The sequence below is a fragment of the Nesoenas mayeri genome, assembly GCF_963082525.1.
Source record: "Nesoenas mayeri genome assembly, chromosome: 1".
Taxonomy (NCBI): Eukaryota; Metazoa; Chordata; class Aves; order Columbiformes; family Columbidae; genus Nesoenas; species Nesoenas mayeri.
Window position 1 is genome coordinate 176,588,841 of NC_137541.1, and position 17,282 is coordinate 176,606,122.

The 17,282-nt window shown below is 40.1% G+C and overlaps 1 protein-coding gene across 1 annotated transcript; it reads left to right on the top strand.

Annotated features, from left to right (window-relative positions):
* Positions 1-1,959: 1,959 nt before the first annotated feature.
* PCDH20 (protocadherin 20) lies at positions 1,960-5,902 on the top strand (the record flags this gene model as incomplete). Its single annotated transcript, XM_080363775.1, has 2 exons — positions 1,960-2,010; positions 3,206-5,902. 2 exons carry the CDS (start codon positions 1,960-1,962, stop codon positions 5,900-5,902), a joined length of 2,748 nt encoding a protein of 915 aa, XP_080219901.1.
* Between the last annotated feature and the right edge of the window lie 11,380 nt (positions 5,903-17,282).

The following is a 17,282-nucleotide window of genomic DNA, read 5'->3' on the forward strand; positions in this document are numbered from 1 at the left end:
TGCACATGGATGAGAATTTAGTAAAGGGCTTGGGTAGTTTGATTTCTCTCTTAAATTATACATGTTTGCTCTGAACTGTATATACTGTATTGCCTGTTCTATTTGTGCCAGAATTGAATGGTAGAGATATAAACAATTTATAAAGGCAGTACATACTGAGTGGTTTCAAAACCCTAGAGATCAGTGAATAATAAATACAACTGGGCCTTTTGCTAGTACCCTAATACTCTGCTCTTTAATTCACATATGATTATTGTAGTAACATCATTTTGGGGATGAAATGGATATTAAAAACATAGCATGTTTCAAAGAGATCCACTGAATAAAACAGAGCCTGATGCTATTGACACTGACTTTAGCAAGAACAGAGTAAAGTTCTAATTCGAACAGTATAACAGTATTTATATTTCACAGATGGAGGATATGAGACAAAGGAATTAATATGGTTTGTTTACAGCCCTAGAGGAAGTCAGTCTTGAAAGTTTTTGTTTCTATTATGTTCTGTTCTGTCCTATTCAATTCAGCTTGTGCCACTGCCCTCATCCTCACAACATCCAAGAACATCCCAAGAGAACAATATGTTGTGCATTTTTCACTTTTTTTTTTTTTTTTTTTTTTTTTGTTCCTTTTTTCTTCTGAAGGATTCAGTATTACAACAAATTTGAGCATAAGGCTGGTTTTGGATTGGGATTCTAATTATGGGGTTTTCTGTTACTCCATTTTGGATTGGACCTGAAGTTTGCCTCAAGGACCTGTAGAAGGAAAAGGGAAGAGTGTTTTTTTTGACTGAAGGCAATATTTTTGCTGTCCTATATGTTTATAGTACCTAAGCTGAGATCAAATGCCTACACACTCTGCTTGCCATGGAACGTGGAGACATTCAAGGTGGTCTTCAGACCATGTGCCTTAGAAAGTTCAATTTCCTGTGCAAACTTTACCTTTGTGAAAGTCAGCTCCACTGTGCTTGACAAATGCAACTGCATACCAGAGTCCTAGAATTCGCAGCAATAGCCTGGATCCAGGTCACTGAACACTTTAAGGCTAAAGACAGACATCTCAAATTCCATTTGAGATCTTGCAGAAAGACATTGTAAGGAACGCAGGGCAGGTTAGCTACCCTTTTGATAGTCCAAGATGTTAAGGGTGTGTAATTAGACTTGAGCTAGCTAAACTTTCTTGAGCGCTGCTAATTTCATGTCTAGTTCTATGGCAGTCTTATAGTGTAGCCAACAGTGACTGAGGACTATAAAATGAGAGCACACAATTTTCTGCTGCAGGGGACCTTCAGCTTGCTTGCCAGCAGGAAATTGCAGTTTCTGCTCTAATTTGGCAGGACGCTCACCTTCCACCAACCAAACACTTGCAAACTCCTCAAAACATTACTTTAATTTCATGAAACACAAGTCGCTTACTTCTCAAGAGGGCTCGGCAAGGCTCCTTAAACCCAGGCAGCTTTTAATTCTTGCTTCGCCCCGCTAACACCCGCAACACATCTTTCCACAGAAGAAAGGATTATTTTTTTTTTCTTATAGTTTCTAACTGGAAGTATTCTTCTTCCTCTGGTCCAAGTCTTTCCCGCGCACACACAAACACATATACATCCCCATCCGACGCGGACGCGCCACTGCGCTCAGCAGCGCGTCCCCGTGTCCGCCTGCCCGTCCGCCTGCCCGCGGCGCTGCCGCATCCTCCCCGTGCGCTCCCTCCGCCGCCCTTTCGCCGTACCCGTGACTATCGGCTGTGCGCCCCCCTTTCCTTTCCTCCCCTCCCCGCGGCGGCGGCGGCGCCTCCCGAGCGGAGGGGGAGTGTCGTGGGCGGTGCGCAACAGCCCAGCGCGGCAGCGGCGGCGGTGGCGGCGGCGGCGGGGGAATGGGAAGCCGCGGGGAGGAGAGGCGCCGGGCGGGCGGAGGAGCGGGCGGGCTGCTCGGGCGCAGCCAGCGGCGACAGCGGCGGCCGGGCATGGGGCCCCCGGGCAGTCGCGGCAGCAGCACCGCCCGCGGCAGCCTGCAGGTGAGGGCTGGGGCGGCGGGAGGGGAAGCGCCGCGTCCGGCCCCCCGAGCCCGACTTCGCACGCAGCAGCAAAATTGGCAAAAGAAAACAGGCAACGCAAACCACATATATATACATATGCATATATATATGTTTGTTGTTTGTTGTTTTTTCTTCTCTTGGCTGCGATCTCCACAGATCAGAACAGCCGTGAAAAGTTTTTTTTATTTTTTAATTTTTTTTAATTTTGTTGCTGCTGCCGACGCGGGTTATACCAGAGAGCCGCGGATAAGGGAAATGGGTGGTTAAAAGGGGAGAAGGAGGAACAGAGCCACCCTCCCGCCCTCCCTTGTGGAGACGATGCCCGAAGCTACTTTCAGAGCCCGTTTATGTACGCAGCGGGCTGGGGACGCGCTTGCTAACGCGGGCAACTTCCTTCGCGCAACCTCTCCGCGGCTCATCTGTTCAACTCGTGTTTTAAGCCGGCAGACAGAGGGGGACCCCGACGGGGCTGCGCGGCGGCGTGGAGGCGGCCGGGGGTCCGTGGTGGCGGGTCTGGGGCAGCCGGATCGGCGGCCGCAGGGGGCAGGGACCCGCATGAACTGCGGCGGCGGTGCGGGGCTCCGCTGGGACCTGCGCAGGCTGCGCGGTGCGGGCCGCGTCCCCGCTGCACCACAGGGCCAGTGGGCATGCGAGAGGAACAGGCATTTTTAGGACGGAGGAGAGATGGAGGGAAGAGGAGAGATGTGTTTCATATTGCTGCTGTGGAAAGAAGAGGGGGCAAGCAAACGTTTGGGGGTGTGTAGGGAGATGCTTTGCTTGAGGTGTGCTTGCATGTAGGAGGCTGGGTGCTGCTGGTGTGAAGGGGGGCAAGCTTGAGGTGAAGAAGGAAGAAGAGGGAAGATGGCATGTCCAGCACAAGTGCTTCAGGCGTGGGAGGGAGGCAGGGTGCCCCTGGACCATCCCTGACTGTATTTGCTGTGGGCGATGCAGCCCCTGTTGCCTGGAGGTACAGATGGTGATGCCCTGGAAGTAGCTGCTGTACTGAGGAGAGAAGATGGGGGGAGAGGGAGGATGGCTTCATGTTGCAAATGCCTCACTCCCTGCTTGAAGTGGCAGTGGAGGAGGCAGTAGGCAGTGGGGGGGCCTGCCTCCTGCCTTCCCTCCTTCTCTAACATCAGCACCTCCCCGCACCTCTGTGCCTTTCTCTCCCCAGCACTTGCTCCTCTTCCTGCTCTTCGTTGGACCTTTCAACTGCTTTGCTAGTTACAGCCGTGCCACTGAGCTCTTCTACAGCCTCAATGAGGGACTGCCTGCTGGCGTGCTCATCGGCAGCCTGGCCCGTGACCTACGGCTGCCAACAGCTGGTGGGCAGCGTCCTGCGGCCTCCCAGCCCCCACTTTCCTTCACCCTGGCTTCCCATGGCTTGGGGGGACAGTATGTGCACCTGGACAACCGTTCTGGAGAGCTGCATACCTCGGCCGTGGAGATTGACCGGGAAGCTCTGTGTGTCGAGAGCAGTGGGGCCACCGTCTTTGAGGGAGCAGCTGTTGTCTCCTCCTCCTCTCCCTCATCCGAGTCATGCCTGCTGCTGTTGGATGTGCTGGTGCTGCCACAGGAGTACTTCCGACTGGTGAAGGTAAAAATTGCTATCCGGGATGTCAATGACAATGCGCCCCGCTTCCCTGTTCCCCACATCCACCTCTCAGTGCCCGAGAATGCACCTGTGAACACCCGCCTAGCTATTGAGCACCCTGCCCTTGACCCTGATGTGGGCACCAATGGTGTCCAGACCTACCGCCTGCGAGATAACTATGGTGTCTTCACCCTGGATGTGGAAGAGAATGAGAGCGGGGAGAGGACTCCCTACCTGATTGTCATGGGGGCTCTGGACAGGGAGACACGGGAAGAGTATGTCACAGTCATCATTGCTGAGGATGGGGGAATTCCTCCTCTCGTGGGCAGTGCCACCCTCACTATTGGTATCAGTGACATCAATGACAATTGTCCCCAGTTCAGTGACTCGCAGCTCAACGTCACTCTTTATGGGAATTCCAGTCTAGGGACACATGTGACCACTGTCCATGCAGTAGATATGGACCTTGGATCCAATGCCCAGATCACCTACTCCTACAGCCAGAAGGTCCCCCAGCCATCCAGAGACTTGTTCCATCTAGACGAAAGCACAGGGACTATCTCACTCTCCAGTAAAGTTGATGGGGATGCTCCGAGGCTCCACAGGCTGATCGTACTGGGGAATGGTCCTGGTTGTATCCCTGCTGTGATCACAGTGCTAGTGACCATCATCAAAGTCATGATGAGACCACCTGAAATTGTCCCTCGTTTCATAGCTAATGAAGCAGAAGGCGTGGTGTACTTAAAGGAACTGGAGCCTATCAACACACCGATAGCATTTTTTACCATCAAAGACCCCGATGAAAAATACAAAGTCAATTGTCATTTGGATGGTGATGGACCTTTCAGACTTCAACCATACAAACCGTACAATAATGAATACCTGTTAGAGACCACAAAGCCTTTGGACTATGAGACACAGCAGCTGTATGAAATCTCTGTAGTTGCGTGGAACTCAGAAGGATTTCGTGTCAACAAAATAATCAAAGTACAGGTTTTGGATGACAATGACAACTCACCAGTTTTCTCTCAACAGCTGATAGAATTATCCATTGAAGAGAACAATGTTCCCAATGCTTTCTTGACCAAACTGCATGCCACAGATGCTGACAGTGGAGAAAGAGGGCAAGTGTCCTATTTTTTAGGGCCTGATGCCCCTTCCTATTTTTCTTTAGATAAAACCACAGGAGTTCTTACAGTTTCAACCCAACTGGACAGAGAAGAAAAAGAGAAATACAGATACACTGTCAAAGCAGTAGATTCTGGGTTTCCTCCAAGAGAATCAATAGCAACTGTCACCATCACTGTGTTGGATAAAAATGATAATAGTCCAAGATTTATCAATAAGGATTTCAGTTTTTTTGTGCCAGAAAACTTTCCAGGTTTTGGTGAAATTGGAGTTATAAGTGTCACAGATGCTGATGCAGGGCAAAATGGATGGGTTGCCCTTTCAGTTCTGAATGGAAGTGATATTTTTGTCATAGATACTGGAAAAGGAGTTTTGAGAGCTAAAGTGTCCCTGGACAGGGAGCAGCAAAGCTCCTATGTTCTGTGGATTGAAGCAGTTGATGGCGGTGATCCAGCCCTCTCCTCTACTGCAAAAATAACTATCCTTCTTCTGGACATAAATGACAACCCCCCTTTGGTCTTGTTTCCTCAGTCTAATATGTCCTATTTGTTGGTCCTTCCTTCTACTCTTCCTGGCTCTCCCATCACTGAGGTCTATGCTGTTGATAAGGACACTGGCATGAATGCAGTCATAGCTTACAGTATCATAGGAAGAAGAGGCCCTCGACCGGAGTCATTTAGGATTGACCCTAAAACTGGTAATATCACCTTGGAAGAGTCACTGATGCAAAATGACTATGGCTTGTATCGGCTTCTTGTAAAAGTTAGTGATCACGGCTATCCAGAACCTCTCCATTCCACCGTCATGGTGAACCTTTTTGTCAATGACACTGTTAGCAATGAGAGCTACATTGAAAGTTTGTTAAGAAAGGAGCCTGATATCAGCATAGAAGAAAAGCAGCCGCAAATATCCATAGAGCCTACACATAAGAAAATGGAGTCAGCATCCTGCATGCCTACCTTGGTAGCTCTGTCAATAATAAGCTTGGGTTCAATTGCTTTAGTAACAGGAATGGGCATTTACATCTGTTTAAGAAAAGGCAAAAAGCATCACAGAGCAGATGAAAACTTGGAAGTACAAATCCCATTAAATGGAAGAATTAATCTGCACATGTTGGAGAAGAAACCAATGGAGATTTCTAACATTTGACATTTCTTTGTGGATATATCCAACATATGAAAAACCTTGGACAGCTCTGAAACAACTAGCCATGGGTTGTATTGACAGAGGTTGCAAAGAAGGACTGCTAATTTATAACTTAATAATATAATTGTAAATATCTGTTTACAGTTTTTTAAATTGAAATTCAGTGTACAGCTTTTTTATGAAACCTTAGTACTAACAGATAGCACCCTGTCTATAAAAACATGGACATCATTTGCAGCTTTCATAAATCAATAAGATCAGTGATCATAAAAAAGGGGAAGGTAAGATGATTATTTAAACACAAGTTTTAGAAGTATTTTTAACCACAAGAGGGCATCAGATGCTCCTGAGCAGGGAAGTGTTCGAGGTAGTGTCCATAAGATAAACACAGAGTATATTTTAAATATATTGGTTTTAATATAAATGCACATTGGCATACAGACATTTAACCACACACACAGAAAAATAAATGTCTGTCCCAATGTATGTGTAATTAAAAGAATAAAGACATTAAAATGCACTAGTAATAATAAAAAAGAAAAATGAAAAAACAGAATGTTTATTACCTCACAAGTAAAGCTTATACAGTAGGATAGAAAAGGCATTAACAAGAAGTGCAATTCCTGTTGAGCAAGAATGCAAGATATTGTAATGAGAATCTGAACTGCTGTGACATATCATCTTTCATTTACTCCAGATTTCACCTACATTTATCATTTGTTCCAGCAATCTGCTGGTCATTTTTTGTGGAAAATAATATTTAATATTTCCTACAGCAAATAATGACAGAACCCCATGCTCATCCTCGTAAACATGCCAGATGCAAGGAAGCAAGGGAATGGCTAAATCTTTAGTTGTCACAGAAGCAGTGATATTTTTGTACTTTGAGCAATCTGTCAGTAGTACTCCATCAGTTTGGTTGTGTAACAGATTTTTTCATGTGATACTTCTGAATCTGATCAGCCAGATGAAAACAAAAATCACTTCATATTCTACGGAATTATAGGACTTAGTTTGTTCTGACTGTTGCTGCTTTCTGGATTGGTATTTCATGTGAAAGATCTTGTTTCTGACTTTTGACAACTATTCCTGGCTCCTTTTCATCAGCTTTGATTTTGGATTAGATCCAAAATCTGACTTGTAAAACTGGTGGCATATTTTCTTGATATTTTATTGTTTGCTGTATCCTCTGCAACAAAGCAGCAGGTTTATCAGTGATGTATCACTTTCACTTCATTTTAAGAGCTAAGAACTATCTTTTGTATGATGATTACATCAAATTTCTCTGTGTGAACAAGATAAATTAGTGTTATGCTTAAAATTGATTACTTTGATTGCTGGCATCATATGTCTGTAATGTACCAAAAGTGTTTATATGTCTGCAAATTAAAGCTATATATTTTCATAATAACTTATTCTCTCTGTGTGTCCTAGAATTTTAATTATAAAACTAAATATTAGTTTTAAGAAATGCATGTTTTGCAAATGCTTGGGTGCTGGCTGTCTTCTCTGACATGTCATAATACTGCTCAAAATTAGTATACCTCAAAACCATAAATGAGAGCTTATACTGTACTTCTTAAAATTACTGGAAAAGACAATTGTATTTCAGCTAGTGTAAGTGAGGTGGCAGCTGATACCTGTTTTAAAAGTAAAGAATGCAATTTGGGGCAGTTTTTGTTTTTTCTCTCTCTGACTGGCACATTACCTCACCCTGAGCCTATTGAGGTGTTGGAGCTTCATATAGATGTTGGTTCTCCTTAGCCTAAGCAGGAATATTAATATAATGCCCAGATTTTGCTGTTCTATCTATAAGAAATAGCTGTTTTTTCAGGTAAGATTTTTTTCTGTTTATGCACGGTTTGATAGGTGAGGTTCATGACAAATTAATTCAGCCTGACAGAGGTTTGTGGCTAATCACTCCTTTTGGTTTATTTTCATATTAATAAAATGTGAAAATGGCATGTATGCCTGAAATGCATTTGTCATAGAGAGACGTTGTTATCTCTGAAGAAAAATTACATTAATTCTTCAGAAATGGCTTCAGTATTACAGATGCTCTGTTTTGCTGTGGTGGGGAAGCTCGATCTTCTGCATTTTTTTCTTGAGTAAGGAGGCAAGGTAACTGAAAGAAAGACAGGATTCTTTTCACTGCCCTTTTCTTATTTGAGTTAACAGTCTGTTATCTTCTCAAGAAAAATCTAAACAGGAGCAAACTCAAGACTTTAGGAAATACAATAAAACCATGAACCTGTTCCTTCAGTCTATGTTCGTGTGACACTGGGCAGATATTTTTATTCTGGTTTGACAAATACATTGTCTTGAACCTATTTGATTGCTGAGTTTAAATGTGCTATTCTTGTTGCTTTCTTTGGTTTGCTTAGTTCAAGCACATTCCTAATGTGTAATAAAAGAGAAGGGTATGAGTCTGTTAAAACAAAAGTACTGCTCGTGAAGCATTTCACTCACACAATTTTCTGCACATTTAAAGAAAATTGGTATGAAATCACACCTTCAGTCATACCAGCACTGCTACTTGTGAAACAGACTTTACCCTGAACAATACTTCATAGAGTAAGAGCATATTTTTGCCTTCCTGTGAGTCATCTTTGGGTAGGTAACGTCACTGAGGATGGCAAAATATGCAGAGTTAGTTGTGAGTTTGTTTTGGTTTTGTTTTGGTTTGGTTTGGTTTTTTTTTTAATTCCATATTTCACATTACTTAAAAAACACATAGCTTGTAGCAGTAAGTAGTAAGTATGATATGTAAGCTTGCAATGTTAAGCCTAGCAGTGACCTGAAATTAAAAAACAAACAAACAAACAGCCCCCCCAAAAAAATCCCAAAAATAAAACACAAACACCAAACAAACAGAAAAAAAACCAAAACCACCAGGAATCCTAAATTCATAGGATGTGGGAATTTCTTCTCAAAAAAAAAAGTTCTTTCTCAGTGGAAAAATGGTGCTGGCTATATAGCAAACATTTCTGTGATGTTGCAGTGTCCAAAGTATCTCTTAAAGAAATCCCTTTCCCATGAAAACATACTTTTTATGAGTATAACTAAAGTAAATAAGGCTCAAAAATAAAGGACCTATTTTATTACCACCTTGTGCAGTGCACTTGCCAAAATGTATGCAAATCTTGTCAACACTGGTTGTTGAGCTGGCACAAAAATAAATGTCTCATTCATTTACAGTATCCATTGAACAATCTTAGAGTGAGTGGGTGCTCTTTGCTCATTTTTATAAAAAATTAGATTATCCTAAGTTTTGTATTGCCAAAGCCTCCTAAACTTGCCATGCAAACACTTTTTCATTAGAATTAACTAATTAAAAATGAAAGACAAGAAATGGGCAGAGGGCCCAGTGGCAGTGGCCAGAGAAAATCAGCTCAGTCTTCTCATTTTCTGTTTCATTTTATTCTTTTCAAAAGATCTAGGAGCCCCATTATTCTTTGAAGTCACTGTTTTGGTGCAAAATTAACCTAACACCTGGCTGAATATCAATAAATGATGAGATATCAAAATGTGGGAGAGGAATTAGAGCACACTTCTGTTTCTTATGTCAAGACTCAGAAAACAATCTTATGGCCTTTTAAGACCATTTTCCAGTACCAAGGTTCAAACATGCAACTGTGCCAGAGTCCACTGAGGACAATGTAAAAAAGATCCCACTACCTGAATAGGATGTCCAAGGAGAGGTACGATGTTAGAGAAAAACTTGTCCTCCCTGAAAGCAATCACAAACCCTTGGTTGCTGACAGGGATTTCATTGTAAGTTTTCTGCCCCCAACTGCTCTTTTGGGAAGCTTTTATTAAAATACTCAAACACATGAAGAGGATGGATAATCCATAGCTGACATTTCACTTCCTCATTCAAAGCAGTGAACTCTTGGGGAGCAGCTTAGCGGCTCCATGTAAGTGGAGAGGCACAGCATCTCTGCAGCAGATAAATTATCAGCTGAATATGCAGAATGTTTCTTTTCATGATTCAGGTGTGTTATCAGAGCCATGCAGGAAGCTGACCGTCACCTTCCTTGCACTGGGCTTGTCACCACCTTCTCACAGCCATTAGTTTCTATATACATTCCTTCTCACTCATGTAATTTACAGGGGAAAAAAACAAAGCAAGACAATCTTTGAATATTAACCAGCTGAAATACAAACCCTTGATTTAGACAAGTCTTCTTCAGAGCTGGGGTTTGAGGAGCTAAGCACATTCATCTTTCTTACTAAATATGATTTGATTTTAAAGGAGACATCTAGTGAAATTTTAAGTGGAAATAAAGTTATTCAGCACCTCCACTTCCTATAGTCAAGTACTGTACATTCTGTATGAGTAATAGTTACTCAAACAGATAAAAGTCGGGGGAATTAATTTTATGCTTTCTTTTAACAGTGTAGGAAATGTTCTGAGGAAATTGTTTGAAGGCTTCTGACTAATTGGTTCCTAGCAGGTTGTTCAGAGTTATGAAACTTCAAATGATTGGCAACAAGTAATAAATTTACAGTTTTATGGATTAAAGCGTGTGCAAGAATACCTGTGCAGGCAGTGTTGCTATATCCTTTTCAGTCTCTGTACCAGACTGAAACAGCAGATAAGAAGATAAAACTGCCATCTGCATTCTGAGATGGAGGGAATCAAAGATTTTGACTCGCAAACAAATGTAAAGTTGGACAGCTCTGTTTTCACATTACAGATGAGAAAAATCCTTTCATTCTTATCAGCACAGATTGATAGGCTGCATACTCTTTCTAACATGCTGTACACAAATGTTTCAGTGATTTCTGCTCTATTTTTATTCCAGTTTCATCAGGGAGTGAATTTTAAAGGCCAGATTTCAACTCCTAAATATTTCTGATGACAGAGTACTTTGAACAGGTGCTAAGAAAACATCATTCTGAATGAAGAAATATTGAATCATTTATGATGCATTCAGTCATTCATTCCACTGCTTGTTAAAACAAATATATGCTTAAGTGTTGGAGTTGCAGTTTTTCATGTTGCTAGCTAATGCTGCTGCTAAGTAGTAAGCATTTAACTGAAATACATTTTATGACATCATTTAAAGTGTGTTCAAATTGAGAGGACTTGCATTTTAAGCATCAAGTGGGATGTTGTTCTACTCCCAGCAGCCCTAGAAATGTCAATTCAATCTTCTTTCCTAACTATTTTGACCTATTTTCCATCTTCAAAGTTTTGGTTAAGTGTTCATCTTCAGAGCAAGTCACTGAGGTGAGAACTCTCACCTCTTTATGCAGGACAGGAGCAAAGATAGTGTCAGCTTGATTCCTCTGCCAGTCTGTCAGCATCTAGTGCTACATGAGATGCCTTAAGGTATCCCACCTGGCCCCCAGCTGCCAGTCTGGAAGAGAGCAGGTTTTCCATCACTGAACTGTCATATCTGCCAGCCCAGTGTGGATGCTCTGGATATTTCAGGAGGGGTTCACTAAGCATTCATGTGTGTTGAAGTGAGTCTTTGATGTGATTCAGCTCCATATTTACACATCTACATTGAAATGTCTACAGACAGGTGAGCCAGGAGTCCACGTTTCTGTTATGATCTGTGAGTCTCATCAACACAGTCAATAGAACTAGAGAGTGCTTCAGTTTGGTCTAAAGTAGGCATTCAGGGGAATATTTAACTGCTCTGAAAATTAATATCAAGTGCTATCTAGAATGCCCTTGAGCATCTCAAGCTTCTGGGCTGGGCTGTCAGGAAAACTTGTACCTTTCTGGAGTAGTAGCTAGATGCCAAGGGTGCAAAGCAGCCCAGAAAATTACATGAGATATGTACGGATAGGCCTGCATATCCCACTGGTGGTAACACATCAAGTGTATCAGCCTCTCACCTCCACTGAGTAGAGCTTGAAAGACTATAATGGGAACATAAAACACAGATGATACAGACATCTGATCCTTAGAATCAGAGCCAAAAAAAAGACCTACAAGTCTAAAATGTAACAACTATCATACCTAACTGATAAGCTCTGAAGCCAAATTCACCCCATCTTATTTTAGTGATTTAGTAGAGCCATCTGTGCCCTCTGCTGTGAGCAGAGAGATAAAGTATCCTTTTTTGCAGTCAATTCAGGTCTTTGGAAACACTAGAGTTCTTTACTTCTCTCCAATATATTTGCAGATAACTCAGGGTAACTAAGATTTCACTTTGTGTTTCAGTCAAAGAAAAGAAATTTAGGCCATGAAGCAAACTACAGATCACAGCGCTAGGCACTTGCACTAGCATTATAATGCATGGAGTAAAACTGGAGTCTCAGACAGCACCAGAACAGCTAGCATGCTGGGGAAGAAGCTATTTGCAGTCAGTGCAGGTATCTGAAACTCACATGACTTTAAACCTGTCTTTCACTTTGCTATAGGCTGCAAGGCTCCATCCATGTGGGTTTGACTGCCCAAAGGTTCTCATGGTTTTATCCTTTTCTTTCTTTCTTTTTTTTTTCTTGTAATTCCTTTTTTTCTTTTTTTAACGAAGCGTTGCATGCAAGTCACTTCTATAGAACACAATAAAAGAAGATAAACCTTTGATTTATTTGATGGCAAAACACTCACTGAGGAGGTGAGAAAATTTTGTTATTTTTCAAAGAGTGTTCTCAGTTGTGTATTTGAAAGGGATGCTAAAGACATATCTTGGTAAGGACAGTCTCCAAACTTCTTTTGAAAACTGAGCTATTGTGTTTAATACAAAGACTTAAATGTCAAAATCCTCTGAGGTTGAGGAGACACAACCATGTATGCCTATTAGAGGAGCATTCCAAGGAACTGGAGATACTCGACCTTGAAATAGTGCTCCAAGCACTTTCAAAACTTTTATTTAAAAAATGGATGGAGGGTGAGGGGGGAAAAAACTAGGGAAAACACTGTCCTGTGCTCTTCCATCCATGATGAGCAGCTTTTTTTTAAAAGGAATTTAAGTAATTTTAAACTTTGAAACAGTTACCTCATAGATCTTTTTCAGAGATGTTAGTCTTCTCATAGGTCAAAATAATTTCAATCCTATTCTCTTCATTTGTGCTATAATCCCATTGGAATTGCAATCTCAAGACAGTTAAGTGGTAGAAGTTGATCTTCCTCTGCCTAAGGCTCTATTTTCTGAGGAATGTATTTATAAAGGGTCTGGCTGCCAATCAGATTACAAAGCAGAACTGCTTCTCAGGATGTGTTATACTTCAGGATAGGCTGAAGTAGAAAAGAACAGAAGACAACAAGAATAAATAAAGGCAGTCAAAAGGAAAGGGTCTTTTACAAAGACTGCATGTGGAAAACAAAGAGAATTGGTTAGAGACAATATAAAGAATTGTTCTGGACCTACTGGATTTACTGTGTATTATCAGCAGTGTTAATCATACCCTTTCACCAGTATCTCATTCCTTTTCTTAACCTGTAAGGATGACACCTTGTTGCAAAGCATTGGGATTTCCTGACACAAAGTACTAACACAAAATGCATTAAAAACTGATTCTCATTGTCAGCAGGTCAAAGCTGTACAGCGAAATAAAAGCTTCGAGTAGAATATCTTTAACGTGTCTGTTTCATTATGATAACAGCATTTTCCTTTCATGGTGATTTTCTGTAGTGTTATTATGTTGGATGCATTCAATTATGCTAACTCAGGACAAAAAGATCTTACCAGAAACATTTGCATCTTCTCAGCCAAAATAAAAGCTGATACTGTGTCATAATGTTTCTAGTGAATGCTGTTAATTAAATGAGATCTTTCTCTTTTTTTTTTTTTTTTTTTTTTTTGTGAGAATACACAAATTCCAGACATGCTTCTGTGCTCACTTTCCTAAAATGCATAATGATAAGATAACCTTTCTCTTCATATTTGTAAAAGAACAAACATTTCATTACAGTAGTAAGAAAGGGTTCTGATATACCACTGTATTAACACAGTATGGATCCTGTAGATGCTTGCTGTTGAAATATTTTCAAACGACTGCTTTGCTTATCTGTCTAGAAGTCATCCACGTGTTTTAAAGATATCTTTGTTTTGTTTCTCTTTATAAGTCACAAGAGAAAAGCAAAGGCCACACAGTTGTCTATGTGTTATCTTTCATGTATTTCTGTTTACCAGGCTAAATTTAGCTGAATTGAAAACACAAGTATGGTCATCTTTAACTGGCTTTTCTCTGAATGTGAATTTATTTTTCACAAGCATCATATGTAAGGTTGTGCACCTATATGGTAGATATGCGAATATCTGGAAAAGCAGTAAAGGAAGGAAACACACAGGAAAAATAAATGTTTTGGAGTATAATTCAATCTTGAAAGTTCAAGATGACTTGACTAAGCTCCTCAATGGTGTTTTTCACTATGCTCAGGCACAATGAAAACAGTTCAATACCTTCACCTCTGTGTACTTAAGACATATCTTCAGAGCCTTTGCTGCACTCCTTTCAGAAGGTGAGTAGCCTCATCATTTACTAAAGTAAATCTGGTTTAAATGTGTTCAAGTCTTCATATTAAATGATAGTGCAATATGCAAAACTCAAACTAACCAATATTATCCAGCCACATTACAGCTGCTCTGAAGTCATCAAAAAGAAATGTTAAAGGGTCAGAAGTTGATTATAAATTACATTTTCTGTTACCTTTGATATCGAAATTGAATCTTGCAACATCAATCTAACAGTAATTTTATTTGACAAAATTCATTGAACAAATAGCTTAATCAATAACACTTTGATCATTTACAAAATATTGGAATAAAATGCCCAAGATTATTTTTTTCACAATATTATCTTTTGAAATAACAAAGTTACATTATTAAAAAGGAATCCTCTTTTTTTTTTTTTTTGCTTGTTATCAGCTATGATACAGCCTCATAAGGCATTCAAAGATTTTTCTCTTGATATCTTTTTCACAGTCTCTGCTAGTATGTAGTGGTTTTTTTTTTCAAATACCCTTCTAAATTTTGGCTTGAAATTTATTGAAATTAAAAACTACTGAAGGCAGAGCTTTATGTTTTAAGAACATCCAGAAATACCAAATCACAAGTGATTCCCAGCTCAGATTTAGACAAACTAAACTTCAGGCATCTATAGAAACACATGCATCTAATATTTCTTCTCTATCAAGACAACACAGGAAGTCACTTATTGAGAAGACAGATGATTTATGACAGTGCCTGCATTGCTCCCAATTCACTTTAGAAAGACATTACAGTAGAGCCCTCACGAAGGTATCTCAGTTATGTATCTCTAATTAAATACAGTGAATCTAGACTGTGTACTACAGTAAGAGACAGACAGGTATTGTATTTCTCTTTCCCAGCTACAGTGGATGGGAAGCACCCCTAAAATGTTGCTGGCTATAAAAGTTCTATACGCATTGAAGCAACTGCCTTTTCTTTTCCAAGAATTGAAGGGTTTGTGTGTGTTTGTTTTATACTTCAATCCTTCTAAGTGTTGAAGCAAATTCCTTTGAAGTGATGGGGACAGCTGCATTTGAAAGAACTGACACGTTTTTTTCCATGTGACTTACTGTTTGTAAAAATGAAAACCCACAAATCTTAAAAGGAATGAAATATAGCAGACATAGAGACAATGAAAGGAATCCCCTTACTCCTCTGTCTTCCTGAGTCTGCAGGTGTTATATTGCATTGTGCTGAGTATGCAGTTCTTAGGTGGAAGTTGTACATGTGGCAAAAAATGATGAAAATGGGATGTGAAAATATGCAGAAGGGAAGTAAAAAAAAAAAAAATAATAATAAAAAAAAAATCTATCTGGCCTAATAAAAATGCACAGATTCCTGGTAAGATTTTGAATTGTTGCACAGGTCAAATAGAGCACAACAGCTTATAACATCATTACCTCTTCAGCAAATATCAGAAAGTCATAGGCAGAATTAGGTGAGACCTTTTACTTTGAAGGTAAAGACTATTTAGAAATAATTTACTTGAATTCAGGGTACTTTTGAATTGAGTGTTCTACAAGATGACCTAGGTGAAAAAAACAATTTGATGTATGAAATCATCTTCACAAGACATGCAGTTTTTACAAACTGTTTTCAGATAATGGTTGACAATAAGCTACTGTAAAATTTAAAACTTTTGCACAGTGTTAAAGGTTTTGGTCACGTTCCATCATCTTCAAGGAACTAAAAAACAAAAAGATACCATAGTAAACAATTTTAACTATCTGAAATATATTAAAGACAATAAAAGGGAATGTAAATTGCTTTTAAGAACATCCTCTAAGGGTCAAACTCAAAACACCTGTAGGAAATACTGACATGCATTTGGTTATATTTCATTGGAATTTGGACACATGGTTACTTTATACAATGTTTTTAAGAAGGCATTAACAATTCTTATTGAACCAGAAACCCACTGCCAAAAAAAAAAAAAAAAAAAGTGAAAGAATGCCAAGAAATCAGATGAAATCAGATGTAGCTAGGAGCAATGAAACAGATTGCTGTACTAGTAAAAAATAAACAACAAAAAGTGTTAAGAGTATCAGCAGAAATTAAATTAGAGAAGGCACCAAAACGTATCAGGTGAATAAATATTGGTAAAATGAGGCAGGAAAAGAGAAAAAATGAAGTTTTTAAGAACTCATGTGTAAGTAAAAAAAAAAAAAAAAAAAAGTCCAGAAAGGATAAGCCCAAATGCAAGTCTATATCTTTCCCCTCTACCTTATAGGGCTGCCACCTGTGACTCTGAGTGCATGTCAGCTTAATTCCAGACATTTTATATATAAGTTCATTAATGTGTCCACCTTTCTTTGACTTCTCAGGAAGTTTTTTTCTTTGACTTATAGTGACATGGTCCTTCATCATTTATTAATTAGATGTTTGTGATCTGTTCCAGGTAATAAATATAGCTCAAGATCAAAAGAAATATTTGCTGCAGTGAAACATCTGACATATGCTTAAGAATTGAAACTCAAGGAGAAAAGAAATTAATAGATTGGAGAGTTAACACAAACAGAGGTAAGACATGTATCTAGGATAGAAACAAGATGCTTCTATAAGAATTAAATCCATTACTGTTAATGTTGGACAATGAAGAAAACTGCAGTAGGCCATGAAATAAAAAAAAATATTGTATATATTTCCTAGGTTCAGTGAGTTGCATTTTCCTTTGAAAATCTAGCTGCTAAAAAGTGACTTTGGATACCCAACTATTAGCCTAATCTCAGTAACTTGAACTTAGCTCGAATTTCTTGAAAATATTAGTCTGAAAAATACAAGGCACAGATACACAAAAATTCTAGAGGAGAAGCTGGTTCTTCTTTCCACCTAAGTGCACAGATATACCCCAGGGTAATCCTGTAGCTTTTTAATAATGTGTATCCACTTCATCTACATCCTTTGAACATAGTCTCTCTATGTGGGGGTTGAACTACTCCTACTCCTTA